This window comes from Rhinoderma darwinii, chromosome 6 (assembly GCF_050947455.1).
Source record: "Rhinoderma darwinii isolate aRhiDar2 chromosome 6, aRhiDar2.hap1, whole genome shotgun sequence".
NCBI lineage: Eukaryota > Metazoa > Chordata > Amphibia > Anura > Rhinodermatidae > Rhinoderma > Rhinoderma darwinii.
The window spans coordinates 118,848,388-118,862,668 of record NC_134692.1 but is presented as its reverse complement, the minus strand read 5'-3'; the positions used below and the strand labels follow the sequence as shown (position 1 = coordinate 118,862,668).

The window sequence follows — 14,281 nt, the reverse complement described above, 5'->3', positions numbered from 1 at the left end:
CTCTCTTTCTCTCTCTTTCTCTCTCTTTCTCTCTCTTTCTCTCTTTCTCTCTCTTTCTCTCTCTTTCTCATGACCTAATTCAGTGGTGACCAATTAAAAATGTAATATATTAGCGGTAAGGTAAACATTTGTACATGGTCCATCTTTTATTATTTCAGATTGTCGAACAAATTAATACTAAATTACCTTCAACTTTTGTGGAGAAACTCTTTGTGCCCAACTCAAAGCTGCTTGCGCTACGATTCCATAAGGAGAATGAAGTAAGAAGTATTTGATGTCTTCGACATTATTATTATTTTTGTGGCCACTGAAGGAATTTAACTGATTTGTGGCAACCTATAGATGCAGGAGAAATCTAGAATAGAACAGCCATTGAAACCAATTGCTGTCCATGTGAAATGGGTCTGCAATATCATGAGCCGCTGAAATTCCCGAGTAGAGGAGCCCCATTTGGCATCGTTCTTCATTAATAGTCACCCCTATTGTCACCCATTAGGTTTTGTGTAGTGATTTATGCCTTTTTAGCCTTCGCATATAGATTAATGAAATCTTGAACATTACATATTTTTTCAAGAATATTTTTGCCATAATCTGTATTTTATTTGCTGGAAGTTTATTCAATGTCTGCAGGCTGAGTTGTAAACTCAAATGCATATTTTTCAATAGTTGAGATTTGTTGAAAACAGGAAAATAAATTGTTAGTTTTTAATGTTCTTTTTAATATTAGGTAATTGGTGCAGCCAACACTCTGTACCAGGCAGTATTGACCCTGAAGAACATTCCCGTTTTGGAGACCGCATATAAATTGATTTTAGGAGAAATTACATCTGCTTTGAACAGTCTCTTGGGTTTTCTGCAACTACCCGAAGCCTGTGCCGAAATCCAGCATGAAGCCTTTAAGAACCATACTTTTAGTGTGGACAGCGCAAAGTTTGTTGCTGTGTTTGACTTGAATGTTCTGACAACGATTGGAAACGCAAAAAATTCACTGATTGGGGTAAGTTGTCATTTTAATAAAATATTTAGCTGCAATAGATGATCTATTGTGATCAGACACTGGAGACCAGTCACGTATTCTGTCCATGAGAATCGTTAAGACCCCAGCAAAGTCTTCATATACCGTAAATCTCCTTGTTACCACCGGTCAGCAGATTGAAGTGCAGATTTCACTCATTACAATGAGTTTTAAGGCTATGTACACCTTTTGAAAGGCAATTTACCAACATTTATTTTTTTTTTATAAAAAGGTTAGACCATGGGATTAGTGCAACTTTCTAAACCCTTTATTTATTTTTTAATTAAAACTTAGTTTTTCTTTTTGAGATACAGCTGCTTTGAACTTAGAATTGATAGGTTACAGGTGGATCCTGCATGTCAGACACGCAGGACCCGCTGTCATTCAACCAATCAGTCATGCGGATATGACGGGAGCAGGATTTAGTGAACGATGCACCGGCTTTGTATAGAGAATACAGATCAGCTCTATCAAGTAAAACCAATTTTTTATAAAATATTTTTATAAAGTTGCACTAATCACAATGTCTAACTTCTTATTAAAAAAAAAAGAAATAAAAATTGCCTTGAATTCCTTCTGGAGCGGAGCTATTTTGCATACTTTTTCCACATGTATCATTGCCATAAACATCTACATACCAGCTGGATCACCGCAATGAGAATACTTTCCTTCAGAGTGCCAGTTCACATGACATCTCACACAGCCAACCAGAACCCTTCTCTGTGCTGACGAGCAAAAACTTAAAAACAGAGTGGTCTTAAATATTGGTGTATTTGGTTTGGCTGATCTAGGGACAGTCATGTTTCAAGGCTCCTTTTAAGGTCTTGTTCAAACGTCGCAATTTGTTACAGATTTTGATGCAGATTTTTGAGAAGTGGTTTCAGAAGGAATGGGAAAAATAAAGGAATGTATACTTCTCCTTCCCACTGGATCCACTTCTGGCTTTGGCTCAAAAATGTGCATCAAAATATGTGAGAATAGCCTAAAGGATCTGACATTGGCTTGCAGGGTGACCACCTAAAGTGCATTTTCTGCTATAGTCTTGTAGCATCAAAATCACTTCTGAATTTTTTTTTATTTTTTAAATTTGTTTTACCAATTAAGTTTTTAATCCCTGCAAAAATCTATAAGGTTGAATTTTTCCAATATACTTCTATACATTGAGAGGAGCAGTTTAGAAAATTGGATGTTTTCTGGTCTTTTAATGTTTGGGCACTTGAAATTCTCTGCAAACCGTTAAGAAAATGTCAGGCACCAAAATTACTGTTATTTTGAATTCTTATAACGTTCTCAAAGTGAAAAAATAAAAATGTTAATTGTTGCGTTAATAAAAGGGCCACATGGGAAATTTTAATGTCAGAATTACTTGTATGCACGAATGCATTACGAAGTTATTTCCAGATAAAGTGGCGCATACCAAAAAAGACAAAATTAGCTGGGTGCTCAAGGGGTTAAGAAAAAACAACACAAAAATCTGTTTGACGTACAATCTTTCCAGTTTTGGGTTCTGTCCATAAGGGTTCAGGTAGTTTTAATCGTCAAAGGCACAGTCTTTATAAATATCAGATACTTGATGGACCCCATTAGAAGTCCATCGGGATAAGTTTCAACAGAAGCTGTGACACTCACTAGTGTGGACAGGGCCTTAGTGGTGCAGGTTTGTTCTGAACCTCTGCAATACGTTGTGTGTGTATCTAATTTATTCCACGTTTATATAATTCCTGCACATGTTGGTTTTTTGATATACAGATGTGGGCTCTGTCTCCCACTGTGTTTGCATTGCTGAGTAAGAATCTAATGGTCGTACATAAGGAAATTGCTGTTCACTATCCGGAAGTACAGTACTCTGTACTCTGCACCTTGTATTCACATTGCACCAGGTATGTAACGTGCGTATTTTTCTGCTATTTGACATAAAATGCTTATGACACTTTCGTTTGTATTTGACGTTGAATTTGTCTCTTTCCTCCCCCTTTTTTTTTTTTTAAGGCATGACCACTTTATTTCCAGTAGTCTCAGCTCATCATCTCCCTCATTATTTGATGGAGCAGTGATCAGCACAGTAACCACTGCCACCAAGAAGCATTTCTCTGTTATTCTAAATCTGCTGGGAATGCTGTTGAAGAAAGACAACCTTTACCAAGATTCTCGGTAACTTCACGGTCCAAAATAGTCTAAAACTTGTTCTGGTTTTAGTGAAGTGAGGTTTGCTTATTAGGGGAGGGTGGCGTTTTTCCTCACCTTCCAGCAGCCTGTAGTTCACTTTACCTTTCCTGCTGGCTCTCTGTTAATAATAGGGAGTGGGGGGATGCAGCTGCAGCGTTTTAGTAAAATAGCATTAAGGGGATGGGGAGGAGGAACAAAAACAACAAGAGGAAAACATTGGATTTTCTAAAACCACACTCTGCGCAGTGATTTCGTAACGATCGTTATACTTTTTGTTTCCCCAGATCTTACATAATTTTAGCTGCTACTAAGGCTGCATTTAGACAATAATAATACGCTCCATACAGGAGCCAAGAATGGGGTCAAATCTTGTCAGCAGCAGGGAGAACTGTTCCAAACAAAGCTTGTGGGAAAATGTTCCTGCTTTGTTCACAAATCTGTATTACAGCGGCTTAAAACTAAAGACCTCAATGGACGAATTTAAAAAAAAAAAAGTGAATGAAGATGAGCTGCAATACTAGACACTGCCCATGAAGAAGAATCGCACTTCACTGATGTAAGGTCTCCTCCTGTGCTGCTAAGGACTGAGATGTGCCTGTAAACCTAGTGGCTTAGCCCAGGATAGTTCTGAGCAGAAGCTTCACTATCCGCTAATTAAACTGCACATTCTCAGATCATGCTTTTGCAGATACAGAGGCCTGGGGAAATCTTCAGTTCACATGCACATCCTCTGTTCCAGGGCACTGCTGGAGGACGGCTTTAATAGCAACCGAGGCAAACCTAGAGGATGACATGTAAGGTTTAGTGGAGTGACTTCTTCTCAGGGAGGGTCCTTTAAAAATTACAAGGCATAATGAGATATATGCAATGCAACCCTGGTGGTGAGACTACCCTTTTAATCCAATGCTAGATTATTCTATATTTGCCTTTTATCCCCTTAGGAAATTGTTGATGAGCTGGGCTGTGGAAGTTGCTGTCCTCATGAAGAAATCTGACACCTACACACCGTTATTTTCACTTCCATCTTTTCACAATTTCTGCAAAGGACTACTGGCAAATAGTAAGGCTAGTCTGTTTCCACTCCTACCAATTATTATTCATTTCAAAGTTTTATAGCCTGGATGGATGACAACATATTGTTTTATTTGTTTTCTTTAATTTTTTTAAATCTTGTTTCTTTAATGCCTCAGTTTGTTATGCAAATTTCATAATCCTGGTTAACAATGATTTTCCACTTTCCAGCCCTATTTGAAGATGTTTCTATTAGCTTACAAGCTTGTAACAGCCTCCATGTTCTATCATCATCATTACCAGAAGACCTACTGCAGAGGTATGTTTGTGTGAACACTAGCGTGCGCGTAATATGAATGATGACTAACACAGCAAATTATTGCATGTGGCTAGGATATGTCATCACTTGCCGATCATTGAGGGGTTGCCCCCGATGTGGTGCACTGTGTACTCGCTGGAGATATTCGACATGTACTGTAACTCAGCGCCAATACATTGAATTAGAGCTGTATTGCAGTTCTCTGCATATCTACCGGTCATCAGTGGTGCAGACAAAGTGGCAATGGGGCCTTAAGGAGTAGAAGTAAGGACCCCACCGGTCAGCAAGTTATGTCCTATCCTAGTGTGAGATAACCCTTTCAATAATTTTTTTTGTGGCCTTGTTGTCATCCCTAGCTGTGTTAGTCTGGAATCACACGACCATGTTAAGTCCATAATTTACGGAACGTATTTCAGCCGGAAGTCCCGGACTGAACACACTGCAGGGAGCCGGGCTCCTAGCATCATAGTTATGGACGATGCTAGGAGTCCCTGCCTCGCTGCCGGACAACTGTCCCGTACTGTAATCATGTTTTCAGTACGGGACAGTAGTTCCTCGGAGAGGCAGGGACTCCTAGCGTCGTACATAACTATGATGCTAGGAGCCCGGCTCCCTGCATGGTGTTCGGTCCGGGATTTCCGGCCGAAATACGTTCCGTTCATTACGGACGTAACATGGTTGTGTGATTCCAGCCTTAAGATGATTAAGGTGTAATGAAATGGAAAAATAATGAATTTAAAATTTGCTACAATTTTTTTTTTTTTTTTTTGTAGGATCACTATATGGCAAGTTTTTAGTTCTCTCCTTTTCCCTTCTGTGCCAGGGTGGCTTCGGGAGTGTTTTGTGTATTTTTTTTTTATTCTTGAAAGAATGGTAAATGTGAATTAATGTTCTATGTATTTTGTTACAGGTGTGTTGATGTGTGTCGTGCGCAACTTGTGTCTAGTGGAACACGGGTCAGACAAGCATTTGGGAAGCTTTTGAAATCTATTCCTTTAGACATTGTATTAAGGTATGTTGTTTTAACTGGAATTGCGTTTCATATGTTTTTTGTTTTTTTTTAATAGGGAAAACTGGGATACTTCGTGTTACTTTACGACTTCTTTTTCTGTTGGCATTTTTTTGTTCTTGCTGACTTTGAAATGCACACTCCAAGGAAAATTTAAACTGATATAGCAAAATATCATTCAAATTTTCCAATATATCGGACTGCACCACAATAAGATTAAATCTAACAATGCTTATTTGTCAGGATACAGCTCTGCTCACTTGCGTTTTGGGCATTCAGTCAGGGTTTGAAAGCAAAACAGAACGGTCTACAGCGCTTTGTTGACAAAAATACCAGAAACCGGATTACCCCATTATAAGTCACTGTGGTCCATCGTGATTCATTGTTCTATGTGTGAAAATGATCTAGCACCGCTGTCATTGCTCCATTATAGAGTGAACAGAGATTTAGCAACGCGTTAACATATTCACTTTTATTTTTGTCCTTCTCAACAGTAATACAAGCCACACTGAAATGCAGGAAATTTCCTCTACAGTGCGAAATCACATGAGCAAATCTCCCAGCAACACTTTTCATCCGCAGGATTTTTCTGACGTCATCAGTTTTATTCTATATGGGAACTTTCATAGATCAGGGTAAGGCTGTGTGTTTTGCATTTAGTAGCAAATTGTATAAATCTAGAACTGAGTGTTTGACAAAAGGTTGTGAAATATAGAACCACAAAGTTAAAATAAGACACTACTTTTTATTTTATTTTTTGGTCTTTTAACTCTGGCAGTGCTAGGGTTCTCTCTCCGTGAAATCTTAAGAGGGTGATGATTCTCTGTAGAACTTGAGGCATTTCTCCGGTGGGGGGGAAATGACCACTTCAGATATAACAATTTCCATAAAAACTGTTTAAAAACATTCTACAATAATTTGTTAGCAATTAACTTGTATGTGTGTGGACAATGAGCTCAAGTTTCCCATCCCCAGCCTAGCACTCCTGTCAACAGTGTTACATAAATCCAGATTAAAAAAAATTTGTCCTTGAACTGTTCACGCCTTTCTTTTTTTTTTTTTTTTATATTTTTTTTTTATTGCATTTATTATAGGTGCATTTATTGATTCTTTTCTTTTCTTTTCTTTTCTTAATAGCAAGGATAACTGGCTGGAGAGGTTGTTCTATAGCTGCCAGAGACTGGATAAGCAAAACTCTTCACTCATTCCACGAAACTTGCTAAAGACTGAGGCTGTCCTGTGGCAGTGGGCTGTATGGGAATCTGCTCAATTCACTGTCCTGTCAAAGTTACGGACACCCCTAGGAAGAGCTCAAGATACGTTCCAAACAATCGAAGGTATGCGGTGGTCATGCAAGGAAAAAATCGCTTCTTTTATCTAGTTTTACGCTAGGTTATTTTTGTCTTTGGGTAATTTTTCATCAGATGCCTCCAATTTACTTTTTGTGTTCAGGTATTATTCGAGGCCTGGCTGCTCACACTCTGAATCCAGACCAGGATGTTAGTCAGTGGACGACCGCAGACAATGATGAAGGACATGCCAGTAATCAGTTACGTCTAGTACTTCTCTTACAGTATTTGGAGAACCTTGACAAGTTGATGTACAATGCCTATGAAGGGTGTGCAAATGCATTAACCTCCCCACCCAAGGTATGCATGAACTATGGTTTAGTGTGCTTTGCAATAGCAAATGCTTTATAGCCCATTTACAGCTTCATAATTTTTTTTCTTTCTTCAAAGGTCATCAGAACATTCTTCTATACAAACCGACAAACGTGCCAAGACTGGCTCACTCGAATCAGAATTGCCATCATGAGAGTGGGATTGTTGGCTGGCCAACCAGCTGTGACAGTCAGGCATGGCTTTGACTTGCTGTCTGAGATGAAGATTAACAGCGCCTCCCAGGTAAAAAGAAAACGATATCACAATTATAAGTCACAAGACACCTTTCATGAGCTTTATGTTGTTCAAAGATCGTTTTACTATCTATTTATATATGTGAAGGGAACAGAATTTGAGCTGACGGTGATGATGGTGGTGGAAGCCCTTTGTGAACTTCAGTGCCCAGAAGCTATACAGGGACTTGCTGTATGGTCTTCAGCTGTTGCTGGAAAAAGTCTTTCCTGGATCAATTCTGTTGCCCTACAATCAGATGGAAGGTAATTGTAACCTGTATTATATGATCTAGCTTCCTTAGTGCTGTTCAAATTGAAATCAGGCAGAAATCCAGGATCCCCCTCTCTCTCTCCATTGAAGCTCATTTTGGACCCGTGTACGTGTGGCAGTTGCCTGATATTATTCGGTTTTTCTCATTGGTCATTTGCCTGGTTGTATAATAAAAGAATTGCGTCCCTTTTATTGCATATTGACTCTTCATGCACGAAGTACCTGTTGAGCTTGCGGTTATATGGCGCAGATAATCTACAAAAGCAGAGCTGCAGTGTAAAGTCCTCATTTAGACAGCTATAATGCAACCGTGTTACAGCCGCAAGTCCCTGCACAGGTCTAATGACTCCCCTTTAATAATAGACCCATTGTCCTGCTGAGATTTACAGGCGGCCGCATTACATGTGTGAAACTGGGCGGAAAGGCTGACCGTTCAGCAGCCTAAGTCTCTGATGGGGCATGTGGGGAATTTAGACTAGATGTTGGTAGACAGACTGCAGTCACTGACGATAATAATGTCCTAATAGGAGCAGAGCTGATAAATGGAAAGGCAGCCAAGTCTGGAGTGTCTAGTAAACATTAGACAGATATACTAACTTGAATATAATTTTTGATTGGACATCTCCTTTTAAAGGAGTATTCCAACTAACCTAATCTTTTACCGATCCACTGGATATGTGATAAATGCTAGATTGATGGGGGTCCAAAGGCTGGGACCCCCATCGATCGCCAGAATGCGGGAGGCCTGTCCCCTGACTCCCTAAGTCGGCTAGGAGGCATGTGAATGCAGCGGAGGCATTTGCAGTGCCGCTCCATTCAAAGTCTATAGGGATGAGGGAAACAGCAGAGCGCTTAAGTTAGAGGATTTCTATGCATAAATAACCAAGATGGTATATATTGTAATTGTGAAAGTATTCTGCGATTTGTTATAAGTTTATAACCAGTATTCTTTTGTAGATTTGAGAAAGCAGCAGTGGAATATCAGGAACACTTATGTGCAATGACTGGAGTTGACTGTAGCACTTCAGGATTTGACAAGACGGTTCTGAAATTGGCTAATTCAAACAGCACATCTGCTAGCCCAAAACATGCAAATGGTATGTATTGACTCAAGATCAGTACCATTCAAAGACGTCCTGGTGTTACATTGGTTTCCGTTCCGTTACACTGCAGTCGGGTAACTTTTCTGCATTTAAAATTCTTACTTTTACTTCTCAGCTGCCTAAACCTTGTTCATTGAGCATTACAGTAAACCTGATGAATACAAGATTTGTCTTGGTTTTCGATTTGCAGGGGATGCCCGTAAAACAGTCCTGACAAAACCCAGTGATCCTTTACCTGAAGTAGTCAACTACTTGGGTAATAAGGCCTGCGAATGCTACATTTCTATTGATGACTGGACTGCAATTCAAGAGTGGCAGAACAGCATGCATGACTTGAAGAAAGGAGCTTTGGGAAGTTGTATTAACATGAAGACAGACTTCAATTATATTAAGTGAGTCCTCTCGTGTTGCTCATCTCTCCTGTGCATTATTACATATAATTGTTGATATGGAATATTTATTGAAATTAATGGCCCCATAGGTTTAAAGAGGACCTGTCACTAGGTCCATTAAAGTGAGTTAGCAGTCTTACCTAAAAGCCGCTGTCTTGAGTCCAGTGGTGTTTGTCCTGCACTTGTGCGTCCCTCCCCCCCGTTGCTGAGCTATGGACCACTAGGAGTGTCTGAAGGAAACCGCCTTACACTGATAGGTCCGCTTCAGACACTCAGTGGTAGCTCCACCCACTGTGAATCGCTGGCAGCCAAACCCACTTGACTAGCCAGCGGGTCATTTGCATAATGGTTGCTAAATAAAGAGGCGTCCATAGCTCCGCAACGGGGGGGCGATGCACAAGTGCAGGACAGACCCCTCTGGACACAGCGGTTATTGGGTAAGACTACTAACTCACGTTGTAGGACCTAGAGACAGATCCTCTTTGACAGAGCAGGGTTTAAAAAAAAATAAAATAAAAAATAATAACTTTTTAATAGCTCATCAATAACTTTGGCAAGCCATAGGGTCAGGCAAAGAGGTGGAAATCCATGCAAATATGCCATATTAACTCCATTGTAAGTTAAGTTAGTTATTCGTTTGCTTCCGTAGAAAAGAATGCTAGCAATTCTATGCACTGTGAACTTTGCCAATTGTAATTTTTTTTTTTCTTAACAGGGCTTTAAGTAGCTTTGAGTATGGAGAGTTCCTTGAATGTGCAGAACAGTTGGAATTACTGCCTGGTGAAAATCTAAACCTTGTGAATGGTGGCTTTAAGGAAAAAATAGGTACAATCCTTACATCTCTACATATAATGATCCTAACCAAATGAATGACCTTGTATATTTGTAAAAGTGACAAATCTCTCGTGCTTCAGTCGGCACACTGATATTACGGATGATTTGTCATAATACATTTGCGAACTATGGCTGGCCGCATATATATGTACAGACTTGGTAGTAAACACTAAATTACTCACTAGGCTTGCACACATGACCGTTTTTTTACTTCCGTTTTGATGTATATGTGGCAAGTGATGTAGGGAGGGGAAAGGATACAATGTTTTTTACTTTCTTGATTTTATAACGTTTAAACGTTTGTTTGTTTTTTGGGGGTGGGGGTTTCCATTTTGCTGAAATACACCATTTTACTTACTTTTTTGTTTTTAGACATGAAAAAACTACTTCCCAACATGCTAAGTCCTGATCCGAGAGAGCTTCAGAAGTGTATTGAAGTTCAGCTGCTTAGAAGTTCTGTGTGTTTGAGTTTGGCTCTGAGCGAACCAGAACAAGAACAGAAGTGGCAAGCCATCTCCGAGTAAGCAAAGCATGGGGTTCATTCCCTTCCTAATCTGGGATACTTTCCTTTTTGAGTATCCCAGTTATTCCGTGAGATTCAGGTGTGCTTATTCTGTGATCACTGCTGTCTTTTTGTATCCAAAGATCTTTTAAAAGCATTTTAATAGTTTTTTTTTGTTTGTTTTTTTTAATCTTTAACCCTTTGATTCAAACATTTAAAAAAAACTAATTTTATTTTTTACACTGAATTACAGAAATCTTACAAAACACTTGAAGCAAACCGCGCGTATAGCTATGGGACCACTAAGGCTCTCCACATTGACTGTATCCCAGTCGCTTCCGATATTAGCAACATTGCAGCTATACTGTGCATCATCTCTGGAGACCACCGTGTCAAGCAAGCTCTCAACTGAGGTAAGCATTCCTTTTATTTAGTGCTATTTAAAGTAAAATGATGCCATTTTTTTTTACATAGAAATCTCACAATACTATTATTTTCTATGTTTAAATGTTATTACTGAGAATACTTTACTGTCTCTCCCAGGACTGCCTGATACCTCTCTTTAGTGAAGCTTTGAGGTCCTGTAAACAACATGATGTCAGACCATGGATACATGCTCTGAGATATACCACCTTCCAAAATCGACTCGCTGATAAATTCAGAGGTAGTTCTTGCTGTGTTGCCACATTGTCAGGAGCGCATGACCAGGGTCTAGAAGATGGTTTAGTAACTTTATCCATATCCTTTTTTATTTCTAAAAGTAAACACTTTTGTAAAGGTCTCCTTCCATCATACTACATAAGGACTTATTCAACCCTTTTGCTGCCTCAACCCACTTCACCATTTTGACATCCGTAATATGCAAATAAACCATAAATTACAAATAACATAAAACATGAATTATAAAATAAAAAAAATAATGTTTTACCCCCATATGTTCTAAAAGTGACTAATAGCACAATGTAAATGCCACCCTGAGCTATTCATGGGCGCCTTCATGCAATTTTGCATTAAAGGGGTTATTGGGGTTTCTAAAACTGATGGCCTTTCCTTAGGATGGGCCATCAATATTCGATTTGGTGGGGGTCCGACTCTAGTCACCCTCGCCAATCAACTGATTGAAGAGGCCGCGTTGCTCGTACGCACCACATTCTCTTCATTGTTTACATGGTTCTCCTCATTAGTACGTGCACACGCCATTACGTTTGACGTGGCCGTGCAAGCTATTGCACCGCTGTCCGATACCTTGCACGGCCGCTACACATGTAATGGCGCGTGCAAGTAACGAGGACGAAAACCATTTAAACCATGCGCTTCAAACAGAAACCCGGATAACCCCTTTAAGCTGTAATTTTATGTCGAAAATGACGAAGAAAAAAAACATGTTTGTGGCTGTCTAGTCAACATTTTAAGTCTATACCATTGGACTCTGATGGGGAGCCTGCCTAATGCTGAGAAGTGTATCTGCTAGCCAGCTTTTCATTAAGGGGGTTGTACAGGGGCTGGACTTATTTCACTTGTATGAGCTGTCAATTAGATCATTTGAGAGACAGGTGGGAGTCCGACAACTAGAGCCCCCATTAATGCCGGGCTCCTAGTCTGGACATCTGGCAGTTCTTTCTCTGACATTTTCATGAAGACTAATATGAGAGAGACTAGAAAAAGGCCAACGTGCTTTTTCTTTTGTTTGTGACCCATACCCAGCCTCTGGACAATGGCGTTCAGTAATTACACAATTATACTGTACAGTATGCAGTAAGCTAAATATTGATCCGCGGAACAGATCATTATCCCATGCTGCCCACTTTGATAGTATTTAAAGGGAATGTGTTGCCAGAAAAACATTGTTTTTTTTTAAATTAAACATTTAGTGTGTAGGTGATTAAACATTGTTCAAATTTTTTTTATTTTTTTCACGAGTCAGGTCACTAGATGGAGCTATTCCCAAAATTGCAGCATTGCAAAATTGGGTAAAAAGCCCTCGCTCTAGTGAGCTCTCAGCATCCCCCCCTCCTTTATCCTGGCTAGTGCCGGGATAAACGAGGGGTTTGAACGGTCTATCCTCCTACACTGTGTGTCGCCATTTTTTGAGCTAACACACAGTGTAGTAGGTTTACATACAGTAGTAAACGTACACAAACACGAACATACATTGAAATCTCTTACCTGCTCCTGCCGCCGCGGCTCCCTCCGGCCCGTCCGCTCCGTCTGCTGCCGCTGGTCCAAGTGCACAAGTCCGGAAGCCGCGACCGGAAGTAGTAATCTTACTGTCCGGCCGCGACTTCCGGTCCACAGGAAAATGGCGCCGGACGGCGCCAATTTCAAATTGGACTGTGTGGGAGCGGCGCATGCGCAGTTCCCACACAGACGGCGTACACAGAAGTGGATGGGACGGGAGCCGTTCGCAGTCCCTATGGGACTGTGGCTGCCGTATTCCATGTCTGTATGTGTCAATCGACACATACAGAAATGGAACAAAAAATGGCAGCCCCCATAGGGAAGAAAAAGTGTAAAAATATGAAAAAGTAAAACACAAACACACAAATAAATATAAACGTTTTTAATAAAGCACTAACATCTTTAACATATGAAAAAAAAAATTGTGATGACACTGTTCCTTTAAGGGATACTCTAGTGAACCAAAATCAAGCATGCTTTAAGAGCCCTTGCGTGTGTCAGTCATTCAGGAACGTGTGTAACTGTAATTTTGCAGATTGCTAAATACATAGGTAATACCTTCTAATAGTTTGCTCCGTATACTTCTTAGTTTCTCAGACTGCCTTGTCTGCTGATACTTTACAGATCAAACCATGTCTGTCAAGAGTCATCTGATGGAATTAGGTTTAACCGCTGCTAAATGTTCAAGAAAACGTGGCAATGTTACCCTCGCCGCAAGGTTAATTGCCCAGTGCAGCAATATCCAACTTGGACAAGTGACCAATGCCCAGGATTTAGTTGCGAATTTCAAGAATCTCTCGCTTCATGGCCAGATAGATGAAAAGTGGGGACCGGAGCTTGACATTGAAAAGGCTAAATTACTGTACGCTGCAGGTTAGTCTGAAATTGGATAATGAGCTTTCTACCCATGCTCTGTGAAGCTGTTACACAGAGCGTAATTTCTGTTTTACATTGTGGGTGATTTGATTGGCAGGTCAGCCTACTCATGCCATGGAAATGCTGAGTTCATGTGCTATTTCATTCTGTAAATCTGCAAAAGCTGAATATGCTGTAGCGAAATCTATCCTGACTCTGGCCAAATGGATCCAAGCAGATTGGAAAGAGATTTCAGGACAGATGAAGCAAGTGTACCGAGCACGTCCTCAAGCAAACATTACAAATCTCTCTACTTTGGGTAAAAATGTACTCGGTCTAATCGATCTGCCTCCTGTAAATGCCATGGATGAAGAGTATCCTCGTATTGAAAGTGAATCCACAGGTAAAATGGATTTTAGTTTATTGGGGGCAATTTTTCTATAGACTGTAAATTTACTTGACTGTAATTAGGTTCTTTTTAGAATTCTTTTTAAGTCTCCTTTCTGTATGTAATACTTGTCTTTTATTTTCTTTATAACAGTGAACATTGGTGTTGGTGAGCCGGATTTTATACTGGGACAGCTATATCACTTGTCTTCTGTGCAAGCTCCTGAAGTGGCTAAGTCTTGGGCAGCACTGGCTAGTTGGGCATACAGATGGGGAAGAAAGGTGGTGGACAATGCTAGGTAGGTAGAGTTGTTGGTTTTTAACAATGCTAGGGGTGGTCTTACA

The 14,281-nt window shown here is 40.1% G+C and overlaps 1 protein-coding gene across 1 annotated transcript in view; it reads left to right on the top strand.

Annotated features, from left to right (window-relative positions):
- Positions 1-14,281, top strand: part of SMG1 (SMG1 nonsense mediated mRNA decay associated PI3K related kinase) — a 70,884-nt gene that overhangs the window by 21,492 nt on the left and 35,111 nt on the right. Inside the window, exons 12-32 of the mRNA XM_075830175.1 lie at positions 159-260; positions 728-997; positions 2,765-2,895; positions 3,005-3,166; positions 4,123-4,241; positions 4,424-4,511; positions 5,422-5,523; positions 6,015-6,155; positions 6,658-6,857; positions 6,973-7,169; positions 7,260-7,424; positions 7,524-7,678; positions 8,643-8,782; positions 8,979-9,180; positions 9,896-10,005; positions 10,387-10,534; positions 10,770-10,929; positions 11,060-11,180; positions 13,319-13,567; positions 13,668-13,952; positions 14,091-14,235. Of these exons, the coding sequence (XP_075686290.1) occupies positions 159-260; positions 728-997; positions 2,765-2,895; positions 3,005-3,166; positions 4,123-4,241; positions 4,424-4,511; positions 5,422-5,523; positions 6,015-6,155; positions 6,658-6,857; positions 6,973-7,169; positions 7,260-7,424; positions 7,524-7,678; positions 8,643-8,782; positions 8,979-9,180; positions 9,896-10,005; positions 10,387-10,534; positions 10,770-10,929; positions 11,060-11,180; positions 13,319-13,567; positions 13,668-13,952; positions 14,091-14,235 (3,392 nt within the window). The remainder of the gene's footprint in view (positions 1-158; positions 261-727; positions 998-2,764; positions 2,896-3,004; positions 3,167-4,122; positions 4,242-4,423; positions 4,512-5,421; positions 5,524-6,014; positions 6,156-6,657; positions 6,858-6,972; positions 7,170-7,259; positions 7,425-7,523; positions 7,679-8,642; positions 8,783-8,978; positions 9,181-9,895; positions 10,006-10,386; positions 10,535-10,769; positions 10,930-11,059; positions 11,181-13,318; positions 13,568-13,667; positions 13,953-14,090; positions 14,236-14,281) is intronic.